At 39.6% G+C, this 27,599-nt stretch overlaps 1 protein-coding gene across 1 annotated transcript in view; it reads right to left on the bottom strand.

Moving 5' to 3' along the window:
* The window catches only part of qsox1 (quiescin Q6 sulfhydryl oxidase 1), an 88,084-nt gene that overhangs the window by 13,436 nt on the left and 47,049 nt on the right, over positions 1-27,599 (bottom strand). Inside the window, exons 9-11 of the mRNA XM_061977798.2 lie at positions 18,506-18,628; positions 17,423-17,561; positions 12,741-12,917 (exon numbers count right to left, since the gene is read on the bottom strand). Of these exons, the coding sequence (XP_061833782.1) occupies positions 12,741-12,917; positions 17,423-17,561; positions 18,506-18,628 (439 nt within the window). The remainder of the gene's footprint in view (positions 1-12,740; positions 12,918-17,422; positions 17,562-18,505; positions 18,629-27,599) is intronic.

Genomic DNA, 27,599 nt, shown 5'->3' with positions numbered 1-27,599 from the left:
CTGCGGCTTATACAAAGGTGCAGCTGATCTATGGTTTTTACGCTTACAGCTAAATTATAGAATGGATGAAGCAAAGAAATCAAACAATGTACTAAAATGATCCACTTTAAGAGGCTGTTCAAATTCAAAGTGTTTACAAAGTACAAGGAAGAATAATTCTGATAAACCTTATTAAAAAAGGAGAACATAATATTCATCACATAAAGGATGACTTTAATGACTTTAGGATTGTTCTGTTTTACTTGATTGGCCGTTTTACTTGATTGGCCGTTTTACTGCCGTGTCACAGGCAGCATTTGGAAACAATTGAGATATATAAATAAATATTTCCAAAATATTTCTATGTGAATATCTTATTTTTCAATATATTGGTATATATCTGTGTGTTTTTTTCCCCGCTAACGGCTAAATTATGGAATGGATGAAGCTAAGAAATCAAACAATGTACTAAAATGATCCACTTTAAGAGGCTGTTCAAATTCAAAGTGTTTACAAAGTACAAGGAAGAATAATTCTGATAAACCTTATTAAAAAAGGAGAACATAATATTCATCACATAAAGGATGACTTTAATGACTTTAGGATTGTTCTGTTTTACTTGAATGGCCGTTTTACTGCCGTGTCACAGGCAGCATTTGGAAACAATTGAGGTATATAAATAAATATTTACAAAATATTTCTATGTGAATATCTTATTTTTCAATACATCTGTATATATCTGTGGCTTATAGTCCGGTGCGATATATAAATAAACATTTACAAAATGTATCTAATTTTAAAACGCATCAGTATACTGTATATCTGCGGCTTAATGTGGCTAATATATGAACAAATCTTTTTTCTTACCTTTTTTTCTGCAAAAATTTCGTGGGTGAGGCTTATATGCCGGTGTGTCCGGAAAATACGGCAATCTGCTGGCGAACCGCAAATAATTAATAGATGAAAAAAAATTATCACCAAAGCCTCAAGATCAGGGGTGTCAAGCTCATTTTAGATCGGGGGCCACATTGGAGAAAAATCTACTCCCAAGTGGGCCGGACTGGTAAAATCACGGCACGATAACTTAAAAATAAAGACAACTTCAGATTGTTTTCTTTGTTTAAAAGTAGAACAAGCACATGTACAAATCATAATGTTGTTGGGACTTTGTTACACTTACTGTACATGTTGTGGTTAATAGTATTCTACCTTTATTTGTTGTTATTTATATTTTCTGAATAAGTTATATTATAATGTTCATCAGTCAACTCATTGGTGTTAATTTTCAATCTATAATGATAAAAAAATACTATCAAAATTAAATTACAGGATGTTATTTATGTAGTTTGCTCAATTTCCTCGACTGGTGCACTAACATCAAATTTTTTTTACATATGTTGCACGATCTACAAAGATACAAAGAATTGCTATTGCGACATCTAGTGGTTAGAACAGCGGTTTCTTTCATTCAAAAATTTCGCCTCATTTTTATAATTCGCAAACTCATCCCGCGGACCGGATAAAACCTGTTCGCGGGACTGATCCGGCCCGTGGGCCATACGTTTGACACCCCTGCTCTAGATTATATGAAATGTTTTACTAAGCCAGGTGGGTCAGGACCCAAAAGTGGGTATTTAATATAAAGACTGACATTGTTTCATTTTGAAATAAAAATATATTTTGATAGACATCTTCCTAGTCGAACCAGTAGTTATAATATCTGATTTGGTGGTCCAATTTAGTTTATTATCATAAACTTTATTAAAAGTAAATGTTACTCATCAGTTTATTTGTAATTTTCTCTTAAATACCCTCATAACGATGTGCATTATTGTAAAATAAAATAATATATACTTAAATTATGTTTTCAAAGGCTGTTTTTTTTTTCATTTAGAAATACATTTGCAATTACATTTTGACAATGTGTGCGCCTGGATGAAGCCAGTTGACTTACAAATGACAGTTATCTTGCGACACACCTGAATACCATCAATATTTTCAAGCACCTTCCAAAGTTACTACATAACAAGATGCAGTGCTTTGCAAAAGTCTTATGTCACCAATAGATTTAGATACATAATAAGAATACAAACAAGCTTTTAGTGTGACCCCCCTTACACTTGAGCAATGGTGCTGTACCTAATGTTGTGGCTAGTGAAGACAAGACATAGAAAAATTTAAAAAACGTCAAAGTACAGTGCAGTCTGCAGAAATGTCTCACTCTCAGCCTGTTGATGAGCATCAACAGCACTGAGGTGCCGTAGATCTTAATTTGGCCCGTGTGAGGAGGCGGCTGAGGGCCCTGGGGTGTCTTTGTTGGCAACTAAATTAATTGTTCGGCCGCTTTACAAATAGCTGCTCTTTCATGCATGGCTGCTCCTGAAAGGAGGGACGCAGCGGCCCGGCAGAACAGCTTCACTTTGAGGGCATTTAAAAAAAAAAAAAAAAAAAAAAAAAAAAAAGGGGATGAGAGAGACAGAGGGAGAAAGAGAGAGAGAGCGAGAGAGAGGGAGAGAGAGAGTGCAATGTCACTTACACTATATTGCCAAAAGTATTTGGCCACCCTCCGAATGATGAGAATCAGGTGTCCTAATCACATGGCCCGATGTATAAAATCAAGCACTTAGGCATGGAGACTGTTTCTACAAACATTAGTGAAAAAATGGGCCGCTCTCAGTGATTTCAAACTGTCATAGGATGCCACCTGTGCAACAAATCCAGTCGTGAAATTTCCTCGCTCCTAAATATTCCAAAGTTAACTTTATTATAAGAAAAGTGAAGAGTTTGGGAACAACAGCAAGTCAGCCACCAAGTGGTAGGCCACGTAAACTGACAGAGAGGGGTCAGCGCATGCCATACTTGCCAACCCTCCCGATTTTTCTGGGAGACTCCCGAATATCAGTGCCCCTCCCGAAAATCTCCCGGAACAACTATTCTCCCAGATTTCTCCCGATTTTCACCCGGACAACAATATTAAGGGCGTGCCGTGATGGCAGTGCCTTTAGCGTCCTCGACAACCTGTCGTCGCGTCCGCTTTTTCTCCATACATACAGCGTGCCGGCCCAGACACATGTTGTATGCGACTTCTACAGACACACGTAAGTGACTGCAAGACATACTTGGTCAACAGCCATACAGGTCACACTGAGGGTGGCCGTATAAACAACTTTAACACTGTTACAAATATGCGCCACACTGTGAACCCACACCAAACAAGAATGACAAACACATTTCGGGAGAACATCCGCACCGTAACACAACAGAACAAATACCCAGAATCTTTTGCAGCCCCAACTCTTCCGGGCTGCAATTTACACTTCCCCACTACCACCAAACACCCCCCACACCCCATCTCCCAAATTCAGAGGTCTCAAGGTTGGCAAGTATGGCAGTCGCTGAAGCTCATAGTGCAAAGACTTTCTGCACAGTCAGTTGCTACAGAGCTCCAAACTTCATGTGACCTTCCAATTAGCACACGTACAGTACGCAGAGAGCTTCATGGAATGGGTTTCCATGGCCGAGCAGCAGTATCTAAGCCATACATCACCAAGTCCAATGCAAAGCATCGGATGCAGTGGTGTAAAGCACGTTGCCACTGGACTCTAGAGCAGTGGAGACGCGTTCTCTGAAATGATTAATTACGCTTTCCCATCTGGCAATCTGATGGACCAGTCTAGGTTGGGAGGTTGCCAGGAACACGCTACATTTCGGACTGCATTGTGCCGAGTGTGAAATTTGGTGGAGGGGGAATTATGGTGTGAGGGTTTTTTTTTTCAGGAGTTGGGCTTGGCTCCTTAGTTCCTGTGAAAGGAACTCTGAATGCTCCAGGATACCAAAACATTTTGGATAATTCCATGGGATGGCACTTCAAGTTCACTTCAAGTTCATCCATTGCATTCGGTCTCCCCTAGAGGGGGGGGGGGGGGGGGGGGGGGTTACCCACATATGCGGTCCTCTCCAAGGTTTCTCATAGTCATTCACATCGACGTCCCACTGGGGTGAGTTTTTCCTTGCCCTTATGTGGGCTCTGTACCGAGGATGTCGTTGTGGCTTGTGCAGCCCTTTGAGACACTTGTGATTTAGGGCTATATAAATAAACATTGATTGATTGATTGATATGTGAGTAAAGGCAGGCGGCCAAATACTTTTGGCAATGTAGTGTATTTCCAAAAGGCGGACGCTCGCCTCATGAACCCCAATGGCAACAACTTACCCTTCACCACAGCGTCAGACCCCAATCTGTGAGAGTGCGCAACAACACCTCCAGTGCCATCTCCCTGAGCACCGGCTCCCCCCAGGGCTGCGTCCTGAGTCCGCTGCTGTTCACGTTGATGACCCATGACTGCTGCGCCAGGTCCACTACCAACCACATTGTGAAGTATGCGGACGACACGACAGTAGTGGGCCTCATCCGTGACAACAACGACATGGACTACAGGGAGGAGGTGAAACATCTGGTTGACTGGTGCAGAACCAACAACCTGATCCTGAATGTCAACAAGACCAAGGAGATCATCGTTGACTTCAGGAAGCACTAGTCCAGCCACGCTCCACTCTTCATCAACGGCACAGCGGTGGAGATAGTAAGCAGCACCAAGTGCAGATAACTGACAATATAACCTGGTCCCTACACACCGGAGCTCTTGTAAAAAGAGCTCAGCAGCGCATGCACTTTTTGCGTCGGATGAAAAGAGCACAGCTCCCTCCCCCCATTCTACGTAGGCACTATAGAGAGCCTGCTGACCAACAGCATCTCAGTCTGGACTGGAGCCCGCAATGCCTCAGACTGGAAGTCTCTCCAGAGAGTGGTGAGGACGGCGGAAAAGTTTATCAGGACTCCTCTTCCTCCTATCCAGGAGATCGCAAAAAGCCGCTGCCTGACCAGGGCTCAGAAAATCTGCAAAGACTCCTCCCATCCAAGGACTGTTTTCACTGCTGGACTCTAGAAAGAGGTTCCGCAGCCTCCGAAGCAGAACCTCCAGGTTCTGTAACAGCTTCTTCCCTCAAGCCGTAAGACTCTTGAACGCATCATAATTAAATTATCCCCTCAACTCCCCCCAAAATGGATTAACTCGCTGGAATAAAAAAGGCAATATAACATATATCCATAAACGTGGACGCATGTGAAAAAATGCAATATATTTATCTGTGCAGTAATCTATTTATTTATTTATATATATTTATATATATATTTATATATTATTTATATATATATATATTTATTTATTTATATATGCACCGTATTGCTTTTTTATCCTGCACTACCATGAGCTTATGTAACGAAATTTCGTTCTTATCTGTGCTGTAAAGTTGAAATTTGTATGACAATAAAAAGGAAGTCTAAGTCTAAGTCTAAGTCTAACCGTCACCCCCCTGACACACGCCACAACTGCGCGTGTGTGTATGGGACAGGAGGGATGAGGATTGTGCGGCTTGATGCTTGTGTCATGGTGTTTGCCACCTGCTGTCGCACAATTCCTTGGGAATTGTGTGTGTAGGAACAGATAGCTGGTTCCTCGGGGAGCCATCCTGCTGGGGTGCTGCGCTATCACTTGTCAAACTGAGGTTATGAGTCCCGGGGGACGTGCAAAAGAGAGAGAGGGACAAGACAGAGGATGAGGGAGAAGACGGATGAAGCGAGTGTAGGGTGGTCTGGGCGGAAATCTGAATAGTGTTTAAGTGTCTGGGGAGTAGACACACGCAGGGGCGGGTGTCCCGTTGGCCCCCGCTGTTCTGCACACAAGCTGTCCCTGTGACAGAGGAGAGGGGCGGCGTGCACAAACAAAAGATAGTGATTTAACAAAGTGGGCTGTTAATGACAATGGTGGGCCTAATAAAAATCATTGGAACAAAGATGAAGAAGGAGGGGGTGCTCTTCTAAGAGTAATATACTTTAGGGATACGGTTAACTAATTTCAAAAATGTTTGTTATCTGGAGATACCAAAGATATGTTGACTTAACAGACTCTACACCGGGGTGTCAAACTCATTTTAGATCGGGGGTCACATGGAGAAAAATCTACTCCCAAGTGGGCCGCACTGATAAAATCACAGCACGATAAATTAAAAATAAAGACAATTTCAGATTGTTTTCTTTGTTTAAGAATAGAACAAGCACATTCTGAAAATGTACAAATATTAACATTGTTGTTTTTTTTACTCTTACATGTTGCGGTTGATAGTATTCTATCTTTATTTGTCGTTATTTATATTTGCTGAATAAATGATGGGATAATGTTCATCAGTCAACTCATTGGTGTTAATTTTCAATCCATCAAGATAAAAAAATAATATCAAAATCAAATTACAGGATGTTATTTATGTAGTTTGCTCATTTTCCTCGACTGGTGCACTAACATCACGTGGCTTATTTATTTTACATATGTAGCATCATCTACAAAGATACAAATAATTGCTATTGTGACATCTAGTGGACACGTTTAGAACAGGGATTTCTTTCATTCAAAAATGTTATCTCATTTTCATACTTAGCAAACTCATCCCACCTGTTCGCAGGTCTGTTCGCGGGCCGTACGTTTGACATCCCTGCTCTACACCAACATATATTTTAACCATTACAGGGCAAAAACTAAACATTACTTCGCCAATGACAATGTATAGTGCTTCCAGGTTTGCAAGTGCATGTAAACGTGTAAACGCAAAGAGTGTCCATTTTCAACAATCAAAAACTTGAAGAAAAGATGGGAAGTCCTCAAGGGCTTATTTTGAAAGTGTAATTATGTTTATAGATTATATGTTATCTGTGGTTGTGTTCCCTAATTTGAGTGACCTGGACATAATCTGGACTGTACATAAATGTAATTTTGTTTATATATTATATGCAATCTGTTGTGTTTCCAAATTATTATTTTTTTCAGTGTACATGAATGAAGGTGTGTGTTGCTGAGCCCGACTTGGACATTATCTGGACTGGACCTGGTTTTAAAAACCATTTAAACAAATCTAATTTCATTTACAACCTGGTCTGAATATGAGGTCCTTTTATTTTATTTTATTTTTTAAATAAAAAATAAATAAATAAACATTTTCTTGGATAAAAAAGAAAGTAAAACAATATAAAAATAATTACATAAAAAATAGTAATTAATGAAAATGTTAGTGGACCAGCAGCACATACAATTATGTGTGCTTCAGGGACTGTGTCCCTTGCAGACGTGTTGTCTATGTTGTGGGAACCAGAAAATTGGTAGCAGAAAGAAACAACCCCTTTTGTGTGAGTGGGTGTGAATGAGTGTGAATAGGGGAGGGAGGTTTCTTTGGGTTGATGCACTAGTTGAAAGTGCATCTTATGTATTTTCTACGTTGATTTAATAAAAAATAAAAATAAACTTGAAGAAAGACACTTCTGGAAAAGATAACAACAATCAAGAAATGGGACTCCTGCGTGGATTGTGACACTGCGGTAAATATAACTATTACACATAAATATAATAAATAAAGTTGTTATAATACAAAGCGGGAAAAATTGACAATTTTTTTTGGAACATTTTAGTTAAGTTTTTTCTATCTTTTACATGAGCCAGTTTAAAGTTTTCCAACTGGATGATTCTAAAAATGTTGTCCCCTTCACAATTCCCAACATGAAGACAAATTAGGGAATGGAGGACTCTCAAGGTGCAAGAGAAAGTGGACAGAGACAAATAAACGTCGAGAGACAAATGAGCAAATGGCCCATGCAGGCGATAGTGGAGTTGCAGGAGGGGAATGGTGACAAGGTATGAGGAGGAAGATGAGGAGGGCTGGAGGGCGGTGGGGAGAAAATAAGGTAAATGACACAGAGACGGATCACACTCGGGGATGGGACACTGGGGGGGTGTTCTAAGACGCTGTGACAGCTGGTGTCTGATCTAAGGATCTGTCCTTGCACCTCCCAGCGCCTAGTCCCAGTCTCTAGTCGCATTACTGAGACTAACTGACCACGTGAGGTAAATCAATCTATCACAACGTTAAATAAAAAAACTGTAAAATTAATTTGGGTAACACTTTAGTATGGGGAACATATTCACCATTAATTAGTTGCTTATTAAAGTAACAAATACTTAATTTAGAGTTATTTGGACACTAGGGGAACATATAAGGGTTAGGGTTAGGGTTACTAATAAGCAATAATTCTGAGGTTATTGAGGGAAGACTCTTAGTTAATGGCTTACTGGTTGTATAATAAGACCATGCAGAATAAGGCATTAATAAATACTTAATAATGACTAATTAAGAGCCAATATGTTACTAATTTGCATGTTAATAAGCAACTAATTAATGGTGAATATGTGTTCCCCAAACTAAAGTGCTAGCTTATTTTTGTTGTGATCGGATTCAGGAGCTTGAAATGTCAATATATCTTTTTTGTCTGATACCGTGAGTCTCCATGTATTCTATATTATAGCGAAATTATTGTCAAAATGTATGACATTCCCAGCAGATCGCAGTACTTAAACGGGCTGTTTGCAACCTTTACCACGGCTGCCTAGACCAGGGCCGTTTTAGCTCAGGGGCCGCATAGAGGAACTGGGCCGGACTATTAAAATCATGGCATTAAAACTAAAAAATAAAGAGAACTTCAGATTGTTTTCTTTGTCTTACTTTGGCCAAAAATAGAACAAACACATTCTGAAAATATTACAATAAAAATACAGAAAAAAATACCGGCAGCAGTAAAGTTTAGATCCATGAAGGAAAGAAGAAAGTGAATGAATGTTTATGACTGAATACATTTACATATGCATAAAAATGTGTTTTCTTGTGTATTATTTTTTTGTTAATGAATTAAGTAAAATTTATGACAACCTTTTTCTAAAACACAATATAGAATGTGAGATATAATAGGATAATGCATACATTTATCATTTGTTTTCAAAACGGTTACAAAAAAGTGTGACCCCAAAAATGTACTGTGGGACCCCATTTTTATGACTTGATGGGGTCCCTGGGACCCCATTTAGAAAATTCCTAGCACCAACACTGATGGAGTATTGGTGCGTGCAAAACAGCAGCAGGTGGCTGTGGCCTGCGGGCCGGTTCTAATACTAATCAAATATCATCCCGGGGGCCATAGATGATTCATTTGCAGTCCGGCTGTGGCCCGCGGGCCTTGACTTTGACACATAGGGCCTGGACCAGATGTAGGAAACCTATGGCTCTTGAGCCAGATGTGGCTCTTTTGATGACTCCATCTGGCTCTCAGATAAATCTTAGCTGACATTGCTTAACACGATGAGTAATGAATAATTCCGCTTAAAAATAACGTTCAAAATATAAAACATTCTCATGCATTTTAATCAATTTGTCAATCGCACCTGTTCAAGAAGTCGCATTAATGGTAAGAAAATGTGTATTTATTATTGGTTAGCTTCAGAATAACAATGTTATTAAAAAGAATAAGAGACTTATTATACTCTAAAAATGTTGGTCTTACTTTAAAATGCACGCATTTAGTTGTATTCAGTGTTAAAAAAAATATTATATGGCTCTCACGGAAATACATTTTAAAATATTTGGTTTTTATGGCTCTCAGCCAAAAAGGTTCCCGACCCCTGGCCTAGACAGTGCGGCAGTAAGTTTTTAAAGTGTTATAAGCATTATAACACATTATATCTTGCCCTCTTCTGTCTTTCAACTAGAAACTACACCCCACATAACACACACACACAAGCTCTTTGTGTTGTCAGCCAATGATAGTGATTTTGCAAAGTTTAGCTTGGATGTAGGCCAATTTTTGTTACACCTAATGTGTATGTGTATCGTAACAACAACATGTTTGCAATTCCTTAGCTGCTTTTCTAGAACTGCTTTTGTGTGTGTGTATTCCCTGCGGGTGTCTAAGCGTGAGTGACAGGCCGGAACGCCAGACTTTTTCCTCTGGTCGACGAGCAATTTTTATTCAATATAATTAGTCAATGTGTGAAATATAACTTAAAAAATATATATGTTCTGGCCAGTGGTGTTCTTGTTATAGTTTGTGGCAACAAATGTAAGTTGCAAGTCTCAAGCACCCCCTTTAGAGGGGAACTGCACCTTTTTACAATTGTGTTTATCATTCACAATCCTTATGTAAGACAAGCACATGTACGGTACAGGCCAAGAGTTTGGACACACCCTCTCCTTATTCAATGCGTTTTCTTTATTTTAATGACTATTTACATTGTAGATTGTCACTGAAGGCATCAAAGCTATGAATGAACACATTCGGCGTGGTGAAGTTGGGAGAGTGGCCGTGCCAGCAATCTGAGGGTTACTGGTTCAATCCCCACCTTCTACCATCCTAGTCACGTCCGTTGTGTCCTTGAGCAAGACACTTCACCCTTGCTCCTGATGGAACTGGTTAGCGCCGTGCATGGCAGCTCCCGCCATCAGTGTGTGAATGTGTGAATGTGTGTGTGTGAATGGGTGAATGTGGAAAATAGTGTCAAAGCGCTTTGAGTTCCTTAAAAAAAAAAAAAGGTAGAAAAGCGCTATACAAGTACGACCCATTTACCATTTACATGCGGAGTTATGTAATTAACAAAAAAAGGTGAAATAACTGAAAACATTTTGTAGCATATTCTACTTTCTTCAAAATAGCCACCCTTCTCTCTGATTACGGCTTTGCAAACTCTTGGCATTCTCTCGATGAGCTTCAAGAGGTAGTCACCTGAAATGGTTTTCACTTCACAGGTGTCATAGTTGCGATGCCTTCAGAGACAATCTACAAGGTAAATAGTCATGAAAATAAAGAAAACGCATTGAAATGAGAAGGTGTTTCCAAACTTTTGGCCTGCACTGTATGTTTTTCTTTTTTTTATGCATTCTAAATAAATGCGAACAAATGTCAGCTTACAATGGAGCCTATGAAGCGCTAAAAATACACATGCTGTAATATTTAACGTAAGCCTGGGCCGATAACAAATATTAGGCGACGATATATTGATCGACAAATTACTGCCGATAAGTGATATTATTGCCATTAATTTTTTGACACCAAATTAACCACTGATGTAATGATATTACATGATAATAATGCATGTATATTCTTTCAAATGCAATAAACTTGTATTTCTTGTACATTTTAACATTGTAATTTAAAATGTAAACGTTTAAATCTCTAAGTTAAATAAAACAAACAAATAACAATAAAATATACTCTGTTAGCAAAATTTTGCACTTAAAAAAATCTAAACTAACAGCAACAAAATATGTTAAGGAGGGGGTTGGGAGTCCTCAAATAAACACAACCAAAACAAAAATAAAATTGTCTCTGTGCGATGCAGAAAATGACCTTCGTGAGTATTCGAGTATACGTTCTCACAGTTGTTTTTAGCTGCGTGCATTAGTCAGTGTTGGGTTAGTTACTGAAAACCAGTAACTAGTTACAGTTACTAGTTACTTTATTTCAAAAGTAACTCAGTTACTAACTCAGTTACATTCACCAAAAAGTAATGCGTTACTGTGAAAAGTAACTATTTAGTTACTTATTTTTTCTCTCTTTTTTTTTTAAGGCTCCCATTAATGCCCTTTTAGCCTTCAATTCAGTACTGTTATTGCACTGGAGAATAATGCAATCTGTTGATCAACTTGACATGCATTTGCATCGTTGAACTCAGAAAGCAATGTGGTCTACATACAACACACAAAGACAAAGATATGTTTCAAAGGGCCAATTTATTTCAGGCCAGAATAAATTGACAAAACTATTTTATATAGCTGCAACATAATGGCACTTTAACTTTAACTTGAAGTAGATAGGATCTTTGATCCAAGACACAACTTACATTTAACTAAAATGTTATTTTCTTTGTGCTCGACAAAAGAAAAGTATTGAGAATGTCTCCATGTTAAGAAACTCGACTTCTGGCTTCACCATGATGTCTTGTTAGTTGTTATAAGAGTAGCGTATGTGTGTGTGTGTGGCCCTTTAAGATATGACAGCATGTGAGGTGAGTGATGTCAGTGAGTGAGTGGGCGAGAAAGGTGAGGGAACGCCGACAGTGAGTGCGTGCAGGTGCTCTAGCTTGGTGGATGGAAAAGCAAATTAGTAGCAGCACTACTAATTTGTAGCATCATTTGAAAAGTCACCCGCTAGAGAATGAAGAGTGCTTGAAACTCCGCATGTCAACATCTCCGGCCGGTGCCACACCCAACAAAATGCCAAGCAACCAGCACTGGGGCTAAGGCAAAATATCAAGATATATATCGTGTATCGTGACATGGCCTAAAAATATCGAGATATTACACAAACTATTCTCCCCTCTCCCCTCAGGCAGGAGACTACGGTCCATCCAGACCCACACCTCCCGCCACCTGAACAGTTTTTTCCCCTCGGCCATCAGGCACATGAACAATAACAAGATCTGATAGCTCAGTTACAGCTCATTGTATTACCTATTCTGTGTTATACGTATTTTATGTTGCACGATTGCACCTAGAAAAATTCCCAGTTTGTGAACCCGTTCTCAAACAATGGCAATAAAAACTATTCTGATTTTGATTATGATTCTAAAAGGCCATATTGCCCAGTCCTATTATAAATTAGAATGTAATGCAACTTATTCCCCATCCCTGAACCAAAAGCCTCTCTGTAACCTACTGCAAAAGCTACCCCCCTGCCAAAACTACCTGGATTAAATAAACATAGAAAATAGACATTGTTTACCAAGTGATTAACTGTTCAATGACAAAAATTCAACACAATCATGACAGTCTACTCAACCCTTACTCCTCATTAGATTGAGTGATCATCATAATCTTCCAAAACTGCCCGCTCTTACCTGCTATTCTGTTGTTGACACGATTGTGTCTGGACCAAAGCCAGAGGATGGCGGCAGAATACGTGTTCACCTCGTTCAGGCTCTCCTTGGCCATGTTCTCAAAGTGTTCGGCACATGCCCTGCAACCAAAAAAGTTATGGATGTAGCCTCTCATCGCTCTTAGCACCTCCTGGGGATCTGGAGCAGAATGACAAGATGATGTCACATTAAATAAACAAGGTTAGTCATTTTCAAGCTTGCTATCAGACAAGCATTCACAATGAGTTAATGCTATTGTCTATTCATAATATAAGAAACTAAACATATGCAAACAATATTAACACAATTTTAGCAATACAAAATTACCCTATTCAGCAGCAAACGGTCTTACCCAATTCAATTGTGGTGTTTTGTTGTGCCAGATAAACTATTACATTTATTGGCCCAAAGATATTAGACTTCTGAAATACCGTAAATGCTCCAATTACCGCCGATTTGCCTTTAGTCACCTTGTGTGTGGTCGACAAAAGCAAATAACCGCCAGGGTCTCTAATTAGTGCCTGGCACTTGGCATTAAAAGCTGTGGCTGAAGGCAACCAACTACTTGCTGTATATTTGCAATTCCACAAAATGGCAGTAGCTGCATTTGAAGTATCATAAGGACTTAGCATCTGGCAGGTTTCCCCTTACGGTTATTACCAAATTGGTTCTGTTGCTCCTATACTGTGCAATATACATGTTGATATATCAACATTTGGCCAAAGATAGCGACAGTTTCCTTTTCACTTTCTCATGCACTCCAAATCATTATTCCGAACTTTCTACAATGTTCACTTGCTTCCAATTAATGACCCTAACCACTTTGCAGTTTATATAATGACATAATTTGAGGTAATAATGTTTTCTATATATACAAACCCCGTTTCCATATGAGTTGGGAAATTGTGTTAGATGTAAATATAAACGGAATACAATGATTTGCAAATCCTTTTCAACCCATATTCAATTGAATGCACTACAAAGACAAGATATTTGATGTTCAAACTCATAAACTTTATTTTTTTTTTCAAATAATTAACTTAGAATTTCATGGCTGCAACACGTGCCAAAGTAGTTGGGAAAGGGCATGTTCACCACTGTGTTACATGGCCTTTCCTTTTAACAACACTCAGTAAACGTTTGGGAACTGAGGAGACACATTTTTTAAGCTTCTCAGGTGGAATTCTTTTCCATTCTTGCTTGATGTACAGCTTAAGTTGTTCAACAGTCCGGGGGTCTCCCTTGTGGTATTTTAGGCTTCATAATGCGCCACACATTTTCAATGGGAGACAGGTCTGGACTACAGGCAGGCCAGTCTAGTACCCGCACTCTTTTACTATGAAGCTACGTTGATGTAACACGTGGCTTGGCATTGTCTTGCTAAAAAAAGCAGGGGCTTCCATGGTTACGTTGCTTGGATGGCAACATAGGTTGCTCCAAAACCTGTATGTACCTTTCAGCATTAATGGCACCTTCACAGTTGTGTAAGTTACCCATGTCTTGGGCACTAATACACCCCCATACCATCACAGATGCTGGCTTTTCAACTTTGCGTTCACAGTTTCCAAAAACAATTTGAAATGTGGACTCGTCAGACCACAGAACACTTTTCCACTTTGTATCAGTCCATCTTAGATGAGTTTAGGCCCAGCTAAGCCGACGGCGTTTCTGGGTGTTGTTGATAAACGGTTTTCGCCTTGCATAGGAGAGTTTTAACCTGCACTTACAGATGTAGCGACCAACTGTAGTTACTGACAGTGGGTTTCTGAAGTGTTCCTGAGCCCATGTGGTAATATCCTTTACACACTGATGTCGCTTGTTGATGCAGTACAGCCTGAGGGATCGAAGGTCACGGGCTTAGCTGCTTATGTGCAGTGATTTCTCCAGATTCTCTGAACGCTTTGATGATATTACGGACCGTGGATGGTGAAATCCCTAAATTCCTTGCAATAGCTGGTAAGAAAGGTTTTTCTTAAACTGTTCAACAATTTGCTCACGCATTTGTTGACAAAGCGGTGACCCTCGCCCCATCCTTGTTTGTGAATGACTGAGCATTTCATGGAATCTACTTTTATACCCAACCATGGCACCCACCTGTTCCCAATTTGCCTGTTCACCTGTGGGATGTTCCAAATAAGTGTTTGATGAGCATTCCTCAACTTTTTCAGTATTTATTGCCACCTTTCCCAACTTCTTTGTCACGTGTTGCTGGCATCAAATTCTAAAGTTAATGATTATTTGCAAAAAAAAAAAGTTTATCAGTTTGAACATCAAATATGTTGTCTTTGTAGCATATTCAACTGAATATGGGTTGAAAATGATTTGCAAATCATTGTATTCCGTTTATATTTACATCTAACACAATTTCCCAACTCATATGGAAACGGGGTTTGTATATTGTAATAGAGACAACAAAATATTTTGGAACATCATGAGATATCTATGATATGATTTGCTGCATTAACAAATATTTTATGACATTTTGGCTTTGGCGAGAGAATTTTGCAGCATTCCCACAGAACTTGACTCAGACTTTGTGTCAGCTTTCAGTCTCTAAATTGCAAACTTGTGCACAGCTTTATGGATTCCCACGCTTATGTGGGCCAAGAGTCATTGAGAGCTAGGTTAACCCCATATTGAGATGAATAATCTATACCGAGGGGATAACCCAATATGGAGATTAAACAAAGTTAACCCTCTGTGTGAATGGTAGCCAGGTTGTTGTCTCAGGAGCTCCACAGCCTACAAACATATTTATCCTGTAGCAGTTTGCTTTTGTTCTTGGCTTAGGGACCCCATCCAGTGATAAACCACACGGCTGCTCGAGAGTGTGTGTGTGTGTGTGTGTTATGACAATGACTCAGAGTTCACACCTGTAATACTGCATTCAGCGTGTGAGTTCATACATGAGCTGTGCAGTGCGGTTTGCGTGTGCGTGTGTGTGTATGGGTGTACCCTTCCTGTGCGATCATGGCCTGTGGGGGACCAGATGGACGCCCCTTTTCGGCCGGTCCATCTGCAGGTCCCATGATGATCCATAAACCCTGGGATTAACCCCTGTGTGTGTTGTGTGGGAGTGTATGTGCGTTGAAGAGATAGAGATTAACAAGCCTGCGAGGAGTGGAGCCTCCAGTCATCTGCCTTATTTTATTAACCACTCACATTCCGCTATTTTAACAAAATCCCTTTTTACACAATCACAATTAGGTTCAACTCATGTGACCAAAATTGGGAATGCACTTAGCATGTTGGCACCTTAAAGGCCTACTGAAACCCACTACTACCGACCACGCAGTCTGATAGTTTATATATCAATGATGAAATCTTAACATTGCAACACATGCCAATACGGCCGGGTTAGCTTACTAAAGTGCAATTTTAAATTTCGCACAAAATTTCCTGCTGAAAACGTCTCGGTATGATGACGTCAGCGCATGACATCACGGATTGTAGAGGACATTCTGGGACAGCATGGTGGCCAGCTATTAAGTCCTCTGTTTTCATCGCAAAATTCCACAGTATTCTGGACATCTGTGTTGGTGAATCTTTTGCAATTTGTTCAATGAACAATGGAGACAGCAAAGAAGAAAGCTGTGGGTGGGAAGCGGTGTATTGCGGCCGACTGCAGCAAAACAAACACAGCCGGTGTTTCATTGTTTACATTCCCGGAAGATGACAGTCAAGCTTTACCATTAGCCTGTGGAGAACTGGGACAACAGAGACTCTTACCAGGAGGACTTTGAGTTGGATGCGCAGACGCGGTACCGTGAGTACGCATGCAGCTGCGGCTTCCAAACATTTGATCGCTTGCCCATACGTGCGTGCCGCTATGTGCATGTCACGTACGTAACTTTTGGGAAATATATGTGCTGTATGAACTTTGGGGAGGTGAACGAAACTTTGGGCTGTGGGATTGAGTGTGTTGTGCAGGTGTTTGAGTTGTATTGGCGGGTTATATGGACGGGAGGGGGGAGGTGTTTGTTATGCGGTATTAATTTGTGGCATATTAAATATAAGCCTGGTTGCGTTGTGGCTAATAGAGTATATATATGTCTTGTGTTTATTTACTGTTTTAGTCATTCCCAGCTGAATATCAGGTCCCACCCGCCTCTCACAGCATCTTCCCTATCTGAATCGCTCCCACTGCCCTCTAGTCCTTCACTCCCACTTTCCTCATCCACAAATCTTTCATCCTTGCTCAAATTAATGGGGAAATCGTCGCTTTCTCGGTCCGAATCGCTCTCGCTGCTGGTGGCCATGATTGTAAACAATGTGCAGATGTGAGGAGCTCCACAACCTGTGACGTCACGCTACTCGTCTGCTACTTCAGGTACAGGCAAGGCTTTTTTATCAGCGACAAAAAGTTGCGAACTTTATCGTCGATGTTCTCTACTAAATCCTTTCAGGAATAATATGGCAATATCGCGAAATGATGAAGTATGACACATAGAATGGACCTGCTATCCCTGTTTAAATAAGAAAATCACATTTCAGTAGGCCTTTAATTATAATACAGTACATTTGTGTGTGGACATTCTGTGTGAAGTTGTTAGTATGAAAAGTGGCTAATTTGTTTACAAAGCACTCCCCAACCCTTTCCCTTGTGAGCTCTAAAAGGCCTTTTGTACTCACAGTAACACAAAGTTTGTGACAGTTGTACACACCTGAGCCGGCAGACTTCTTGGCCTGGACCGTAAGCAGATGGAACAAAGTCCACACGCCACAAGGATAACATCTGAAGTGTGGTTGTGACCCTTGGCAGCCCACCCACCTCACACCTTCAGGCAATGCAGCGTCTGGAACCTGGGAGTGAGGCAAACAACATAGAACTGAGGCAACTAGACAGACACAAGGGAACAAGAATGGGAAAAAAAAACCTGAATCACCGAACCTGTTCAACTTAATGAATGCCGGCCTGTGTAGTTTTTTGATCAATGAGAAGTCAATCTCAGGTTAATGGCTCGGCCTCACACTAATGAACACAGGCGGTCCAGATATCTGACCGCAGGCCGTGGCTGAATCTGACAACATATTTTCCCTGACACAAAGTCGTTTCTCTCGCCGCCCTCTATTGCCTATCGCTGCCGTGATTGACAGGGTTACTCACATGTCAATAGTAAAGATTTTGGGCGTGCTCAGAGTCCATTTCCTCGGAAGTGGAGTCAATTCATACCTTCTTATCGATTCATTGATCCATTGATCGGGCCAGCTAAAAGCTAATGATCTAAGTAAGTGACTATTTCAATTTGCGAGGCACATTGAAGGCACGCAAATTTCCTTTCACACAATGCAGTAATGTTTCAGTAAAATGTTATCAAAGAGATGAACAAAAACTATAATTTTGGTGCCGACTGAAAAATGTATTTTCACTTTTAACTGTGACTGTTAGGGCCAAGTGGGGTACTGACCCCCCAGATCCAACATATAGAGCTCTGGTGAAAAAGACTTCCCATTGATACCTTTTTCATACATTTATTGAACTCTGAACTATATAATAAGGGCTGAGCTGGCGGTTTTAATTGACTCGTCATGTTGGCGACTTCAACAGTGTGGAAGCAAGACAACACGGCACAGCTTTATTTTGTCCTTTGTGAATACAGTAAGTTATTTGACTGCTATTTCATTTCACATATGCACAAGCTTTATCAACACCTTCGGCTTGACACTCAAAAGACTGGAGTGGAATAGTTCAGCATGTGGAATATTATACCTGTATTTCATTATCATCATATTGAGTCATAACTCACCTGTCCTGAATTTTCTAGGATTTCCATGAATGCCTGATAGGACACCTGGTCACCAGCTTGGTTGTGGAGCCACAAATTAAGGGACCTTAACAGGTTCATCAGCATTGGGCGGCCAGGGAAGTACTGCAGAGGATGCCAAAATATGCAATTTGTTAAATTGAGGCAAACATGTTTGTAGTTGTAGTAGAAGCAGTGGTTAATATCAATATGATGTTCAAAATTAGATTTGATTTACAAAACCCAAAACCAGTGAAGTTGGCACATTGTGTAATTCGTAAATAAAAACATAACACAATGATTTGCAAATCCTTTTCAACTTATATTCAATTGAATAGACTGCAAAGACAAGATATTTCATGTTCAAACTGAGAAACTTCATTTTTTTTGCAGATAATCATTAACTTAGAATTTAATAGCAACAACACATTGCAAAAAAAGTTGGCACAGGGGCATTTTTACCACATGGCCTTTCCTTTTAACACCACATTTAGTAAACATTTGGGAACTGAGCTTGATGTACAGCTTAAGTTGTTCAACAGTCCGGGGTCACTGTTGTGGTATTTTAGGCTTCGTGTTGCACAACACATTTTCAATGGGAGACAGGTCTGGACTACAGGCAGGCCAGTCTAGTACCCGCACTCTTTTACTATGAAGCCACGCTGTTGTAGCACATGGCTTGGTATTGTCTTGCTGAAATAAGCAGGGGCGTCCATGATAACGTTGCTTGGATGGCAACAGATGTTGCTCCAAAACCTGTATGTACCTTTCAGCATTAATGGAGCCTTCACAAATGTGTGAGTTTCCCATGCCTTGGGCACTAATACACCCCCATACCATCACAGACGCTGGCTTTTGAACTTTGTTTCGGAGGACACGACGTGCACAGCTTCCAAAAACAATTTGAAATGTGGACCCGTCTGACCACAAAACACTTTTCCACTTTGCATCAGTCCATCTTAGATGAGCTTGGGTCCAGCAAAGCCGGCAGAGTTTCTGGGTGTTGTTGATAAATGGCTTTTGCTTTGCATAGTAGAGTTTTAACTTGCACTTACAGATGCAGCGACGAACTGTAGTTACTGACAGTGGTTTTCTGAAGTGTTCCTGAGCCCATGTGGTGATATCCTTTACACACTGATGTCGTTTTTTGATGCAGTACCGCCTGAGGGATCCAAGGTCACCGGCATTCAGAGTTTCGTGCAGTGATTTCTCCAGATTCTCTGAACCTTTTGATGATATACGTACCGTAGATGGTGAAATCCCTAAATTCCTTGCAATAACTCGTTGAGAAATGTTGTTCTTAAACTGTTGGACAATTAGCTCACGCATTTGTTTACAAAGTGGTGACCCTCGCCCCATCTTTGTTTGTGAATGACTGAGCATTTCATGGACGCTGCTTTAATACCCAATCATGGCACCCACTTGTTCCCAATTAGCCTGTTCACCTGTGGGATTTTCCAAATAAGTGTTTGGTGAACATTCCTCAACTTTCTCAGTCTTTTTTGCCACTTATGCCAGCTTTTTTGAAACATGTTGCAGGCATCAAATTCCAAATGAGCTAATATTTGCAATAAATAACAAATTTTTGCAGTTTGAACGTTAAGTATCTTGTCTGTGCAGTCTATTTAATTGAATATAAGTTGAAAAGGATTTGCAAATCATTGTATTCTGTTTTTATTTACCATTTACACAACATGCCAACTTCACTGGTTTTGGGGGTTGTATGTTCTAACAGTAATATGTGTCCTGAGAGACAGTTTCTGAGTACCAAACATAAGAAAAATATATAATTTGCTCTTCTTTCCAAATGGTCACATTTTCATGACTCCATGACTCATGGCCATGATACTGCCTTTTAACCACCACTAGCTAAATGAGCGCACACTGTGTATACACCTAACACTTCATGGTTAGCTTTGTAAATTTTTTTATAAATTAATTTTAAAAAAACCACACAAAAAACAAGCTTCTTTCGCTACACTAAAATGAAGGCCAACAATTATATGTCAGCTAAGCTACAGACTTGAACTGTACATTTGATCATTTTGGTTTTCTTCAGCAATAGGTTAAACTAGCATGATTGTATTGAAATGTGACTGCAATGTTATGACTAAAGCTCACTTACGAGTATTATTATTATTATTATGTTTGTGTCCTCCTGTCTCACTCCTACTCTCAGTAGGGCTAAGCAAAAACACTTGTAAACTAGCTGAATTCCAGCATCAAGGTTAGATTTTGGCACACACTTTTGTGGGACCTCCTATTTAGTTTTTTGTTTGTTTATTTACTTGAAGATGGGGAGATACCGTACAGGCCAAAAGTTTGGACACACCTTCTCATTTCAATGCGTTTTCTTTATTTTCATGACTATTTACATGTCGATTGTCACTGAAGGCATCAAAACTATGACACCTGTGAAGTGAAAACCCATTCAGGTGACTACCTCTTGAAGCTCATCAGGAGAATGCCAAGAGTGTGCAAAACAGTAATCAGAGCAAAGGGTGGCTATTTTTAAGGAACTACAATATAAAACATGTTTTCAGTTATTTCACCTTTTTTTTGTTAAGTAAATAACTCCACATGTGTTTATTCATAGTTTTGATGCCTTCAGTGACAATATAAAATGTAAATAGTCATGAAAGTAAAGAAAATGCATTGGATGAGAAGGTGTGTCCAAACTTTTGGTCTGTACTGTATATAGAGACAGACTCTCTAATAATAGGAAATGGTCACACTGAGACCCTGGTTTCCCCTGATGGCACGCTGTATGATGAGCTTCAACCCTGGTGCATGAATTACAACATTGATGTAGCAAAGTGTATTTGGCAGAAGCAGTAAATATGATGTTAAAATGTCTAAATTATAGCCCATGAAAGCAGGTAATACAGGATTTCTATGGGAAGAGGAAATGTTCTCCTTATTGGGAGCTGTAGAGCATACAATAAATTATATTAGGGTGAAATTACTCCTTTTTTTTCTGTAATACCATTCAAAAAGTCTGAAAAGGCACCATCTCTTCATGTCCCATCCTGGTCAATATTGAAGCACACAAATTGCTCTAAATCCGCAGTGTAATAGGTTGATTAATAGTTGCCTACAAATCCCTGACAATGTTATTCCCAACATTTATGAGCGGCATACAGTCTGAAAGTGTTTTTCCATCTCAGCACCTTCCAGAAGAATTCCACTAAAATGCGACAAGAGTCAGGGGTGTCAAACTCATTTTAGACCCGGGGCCACATGGAGAAAAATCTACTCCCAAGTGGGCCAGACTGGTAAAATCACGGCATGACAACTTCAAAATAAAAACAACTTCAGATTGTTTTCTTTGTTTAAAAATAGAACAAGCACAATTGCACAAATCATAATGTTTTTTTGTTTGTTTTGTTTTTATAATTACCTGTTGCGGTTAATAGTATATACTGTATTTTTCGGAGTATAAGTCGCTCCGGAGGAAAAGTCGCACCGGCCGAAAATGCATAATAAAGAAGGAAAAAAACATATAAGTCGCACTGGAGTATAAGTCGCATTTTTTGGGGAAATTTATTTGATAAAACCCAACACCAAGAATAGACATTTGAAAGGCAATTTAAAATAAATAAAGAATAGTGAACAACAGGCTGAATAAGTGTACGTTATATGAGGCATAAATAACCAACTGAGAAGGTGCCTGGTATGTTAACGTAACATATTATGGTAAGAGTCATTCAAATAACTATAACATATAGAACATGCTATACGTTTACCAAACAATCTGTCACTCCTAATCGCTAAATCCCATGAAATCTTATACGTCTAGTCTCTTACTTGAATGAGCTAAATAATATTATTTGATATTTTACGGTAATGTGTTAATAATTTCACACATAAGTCGCTCCTGAGTATAAGTCGCACCCCCGGCCAAACTATGAAAACAACTGCGACTTATAGTCCGAAAAATACGGTATACTTTATTTGTCGTTATTTATATTTTCTGAATAAATTATGTGATAATGTCATTGGTGTTAATTTTCAATCTATCAAAATAAAAAAAAAATATCAAAATCAAATTACAGTGTGTTATTTACCGTATTTTCCGCACCATAAGGCGCCCTGGGTTAAAAGCCGCGCCTTCAATGAACGGCATATTTCAAAACTTTGTCCACCTATAAGCCGCCCGGTGTTGTAAGCCGCATCTAACTGCGCTAAAGGAATGTCAAAAAAACAGTCAGATAGGTCAGTCAAACTTTAATAATATATTAAAAACCAGCATTCTAACAACTCTGTTCACTCCCAAAATGTACGCAAATGTGCAATCACAAACATAGTAAAATTCAAAATAGTGCAGAGCAATAGCAACATAATGTTGCTCGAACGTTAATGTCACAACACACAAAATAAACATAACGCTCACTTTCTGAAGTTATTCTTCATTCATAAATCCCTCGAATTATTCTCCTTCGTTGTCCGAATTGAAAAGTTGGGCGAATGTGGGATCCAAAATGTCGTCTGGCGCTGTCTCCCTGTCTCCCTGTCTTGGTGAACGTCACGTGTGTTCGCCTTCTGTCATCCACTGTTCCCACGCAGTTAGCAGTCTAGCTTCGAATGCCCTGTTGACACCAATATCTAGCGGCTGGAGGTCTTTTGTCAATCCACCCGGAATGACGGCGAGTATTGAATTAAGCGCGTAAGCGTGTCTCTTAATGTGATGTTATGAGCTAGCAAATATAACAACTACACTACCCAGCATGCAACGATAGTGACGAGCATGCGCGGTAGCCCTGAGAAGCGTTGTTGTATGCTGGGAGTTAGAATGTGGTTATGAGCACGCTGTGAGTAAACGTTGAGAACTCAGTTAACACGCCTCGTCTGCATTATTTATAATTAGACAGACAACACACTTAATAGGAGCCATTTTGGGGTCTTTACATAAACACACAAATGGAAATGAAACGTCACATATCCCAGCATGCACCGCGCGCTTCTTCTACGGGGAAAAAAGATGGCGGCTGTTTACCGAAGTTGCGAGACCGAAACTTTATGAAAATGAATCTTAATATTTATCCATATATAAAGCGCACCGGGTTATAAGGCGCACTGTCAGCTTTTGAGAAAATTTGTGGTTTTTAGGTGCGCCTTATAGTGCGGAAAATACGGTATGTAGTTTGATCATTTTGCTCGACTGATGTACTTAACATCATGTGGTTTATTTTGTACATATGTAGCATAATCTACAAAGATACAAAGAATTGCTATTGCAACATCCAGTGGACACATTTAGAACAGCCGTTTCTTTCATTCAAAAATTTCAGGTTAATTTTTATAAATGGTAAATGGGTTATACTTGTATAGCGCTTTTCTACCTTCAAGGTACTCAAAGCGCTTTGACACTATTTTCCAGAGGTGGGACCAAGTCATTGTTTTGCAAGTCACAAGTAAGTCTCAAGTCTTTGCCCTCAAGTCCGAGTCAAGTCCCGAGTCAAGACAGGCAAGCCCCGAGTCAAGTCCAAAGTCAAGACTGGAAAGTCTCAAGTCAAGTCCTAAGTCCTGCATTTTGAGTTTCGAGTCCTTTCAAGTCCTTTTAACCACAGACTAATATATTAACACAGATTGTGTCTGCTTTTGAAACTCAGTATTTATTTATTAAAACAAGTGCATTTTAAATTGCAGGAAAGAAAATTGTGCTGACATTGCACTTTATAATAGCACTATTAACCAGTCATTTTAAACATTAACTCATTCCTTTACAGAACAAACACATTGAAAAATAAAGTGCAAATGTACTTATTTGTACAAAAGTGTTAACATTGAAAAAACATGACATATACGTGAACATAACAAAAATGTTGTACTTTTTATATGTCAGGGCCCTATGCTGCATTGCATTTGCAAAAGACCAAATTAGCCAAGAGTCTGTCAGTCATTTGTGCACGATGGGGGCGTAGTATGATGCCACCATGGCTGAAAACTCGCTCCACTGGAGCACTGGAGGCAGGCACTGCCAAGACTCTCATGGCCACTCGGAACAGTGAAGGAAGAGTCTTCATGTTCAATGCCCAGAACAAAAGGGGGAGAGAGTTTTTTTTGGGTTGGTGCACTACTTGTAAGTGTATCTTGTGTTTTTTATGTTGATTTAATTAAAAAAAAAAATATATATATATTTCTTGTGCGGCCCGATACCAATCGATCCACGGACCAGTACCGGGCCGCGGCCCGGTGGTTGGGGACCACTGAGGTAAACAACCAACAGTATGTCAGAAAGCTAGCTAAAACGGTACACATATTCATAATATAGTATACATTTTAACTGACTTTTATTTTACTATTTTTGTCTTTTTTTAGGTGGCTAAATACGCGGTGCTGCTGACCGCCGTCTAACGTTACGCGTGATATATTGACTGACGTAACCCTGCTTAAAAAAATCACTGAACAAAAAGTATGAATAAGGTAGTGAACTGCAACAGATTCCCGTGTTTGCAATAACGTTATAACGTTAGCAGTGAGTTTACAGCCTCACTGATTTAACTACACAGCAAATAAAAGTCACGTTACTTAGCCAATAAACGTTATCTTACATTCAAAACTTACCCTTCTTTGTGCAACTTCAAATGCCGGACGAAGTTGGAAGTTGTTGCCTCTCCATCAGTAATTTTCGAACCGCATGTGTTGCATACTGCAAACCGTTTTGTGTTGACCACCTCGTAATTTTTATACCCAAACGAAATTATTTTAGGTATCGTTTTTTGTTCACTGGCGTGTGGTTTGGACATGTCTTCTTCGTTGGTTGTCCTGCAATTTGATTGGATGAATGCTGTGTGATGAAAACAAAGTAGATCTAATTTGATTGGCTGTTGTACTGACAGCACACCAGCTGACACACGCAACGCTGATAGACAAGTACACAATGAAAAATACGGAGCGCTCCCGAATAACTTTTTCATCTTTGGGTTTTGGGGAAAGTAGCAAGTCATGTCAAGTCATGTCAATTCAAAAGGCTCAAGTCCAAGTGAAGTCACAAGTCATTGATGTTAAAGTCTAAGTCGAGTTGCAAGTCTTTTTACATTTTGTCAAGTCGAGTCTAAAGTCATCAAATTCATGACTCGAGTCTGACTCGAGTCCAAGTCATGTGACTCGAGTCCACACCTCTGCTATTTTCCACATTCGCACACACATTCACACACTGATGGCGGGAGCTGCCATGCAAGGCCCTAACCACGACCTATCAGGAGCAAGGGTGAAGTGTCTTGCTCAAGGACACAACGGACGTGACGAGGTTGGTAGAAGGTGGGGGATCGAAACAGGCACCCTCAGGTTGCCACACCGTCCCCCTACTTAGCAAAATCATCCCGCGGGCCTGGTCTAGAACCATAAGCTACTTCTTTAGTTAAGATCCGTTCCCTAAGCCAGTGGTTCTCAACCTTCTTTCAGTGATGTACCCCCTGTGAAAATGTTTTTAATTCAAGTACCCCCTAATCAGAGCAAAGCATTTTTGGTTGAAAAAAAGAGATAAAGAAGTAAAATACAGCACTATGTCATCAGTTTCTGATTTATTAAATTGTATAACAGTGCAAAATATTGCTCATTTGTAGTGGTCTTTATTGAACTATTTGGAAAAAAATATGTAAAAATCGCTAAAAACTTGTTGAAAAATAAACAAGTGATTCAATTATGAATAAAGATTTCTACACATAGAAGTAATCATCAAATTAAAGTGCCCTTTTTGGGGATTGTAATAGAGATCCATCTGGATTCATGAACTTAATTCTAAACATTTCTTCACAAAAAAAGAAATCTTTAACATCAATATTTATGGAACATGTGCACAAAAGAATCTAGCTGTCAACACTGAATATTGCATTGTTGCATTGTAATGAATGGAATAGCCTACTTGATTTGATGTTCAGTTTATGAACTTACATTCATATTTTGTTGAAGTATTGAATTGAATTGAATTGAATTATTTATTTCAAACCTGCACAGTACAACACACATTTTTTTTTTTTTTACATTTTGACAAAGACATTTATGCAAGGCTTGAAAAGGGGTTGGATGAAGCAAATGCTTATAATATCCCAACCCCGCTCACTCATTCCACATTTAACATAAACAATGTAATACAAGAACAATACTATACAAACAAAAACAAGAAAAGCTCCTGTACACTAACAATACAATAGTACCACTGTTACTATGAGACAAGACAAAACACACACACACACACACACACACACACACACACACACACACACACACACACACACACACACACACACACACACACACACACACACACACACACACACACACACACACACACACACACACACACACACACACACACACACTCTCTCTCTGACCATACACCTCTCTTCCATCGCTCTGTGCTGAGGGCATCACTCTCTTTCCTCCTCGTACTTCTTCTTTTAAACAGTCTTTTAAATTGAATCATGTTAGAACAGGTTTTTAACTTGTCCCCTAAGTTGTTCCACAGACTAAAGTATTGAAGTATTATTCAATAAATATATTTATAAAGGATTTTTGAATCTCACGTACCCCTTGGCATACCTTCAAGTACCCCCAGGGGTATGTGTACCCCGATTTGAGAACCACTGTCCTAAGCCAACAACAACCACGGGGTAACCGTGGTACTCTATGGGGAGGCTTTCACCCGAGACGTGTTTACATGTTTTGTTTTTTTTAAACCGTTGTTACGATCCTCAGAGGGAACACGACATGAAAATCTAGCTGTTGGTTGTCTGAGAGTAATAATGACGGACAAAATGCAGACACACACATTTGTCTTCACGCTTAAGACGCTGACAAATAAACTTAAGTGACAGCTAAATGTGCTTCCTGTTCTCACAATAAACACAAATGGCTTACGTTCCTCAGTTTTAGAAACACCATGGTGACTTCAGCTTGATATTTGACAGGAATGTATTATTTTAATATATTATAGTTTTTTTTAAATCAAAGTTACAATCATGAGAGCTTGCCAACAAGCAGATAGATCCAGCTATGAGTCTCAAAGGAGATTTAGCGACAGCGTCATCCAAAAACATACTCCTTTTTATTTGCCCCTACCCACCATCTGTTCACCTAAGTGCACCTGCATATA

This window comes from Nerophis lumbriciformis, linkage group LG18 (assembly GCF_033978685.3).
Source record: "Nerophis lumbriciformis linkage group LG18, RoL_Nlum_v2.1, whole genome shotgun sequence".
NCBI classification, from domain to species: domain Eukaryota; kingdom Metazoa; phylum Chordata; class Actinopteri; order Syngnathiformes; family Syngnathidae; genus Nerophis; species Nerophis lumbriciformis.
This window is presented reverse-complemented; position numbering and strand designations above follow the sequence as displayed.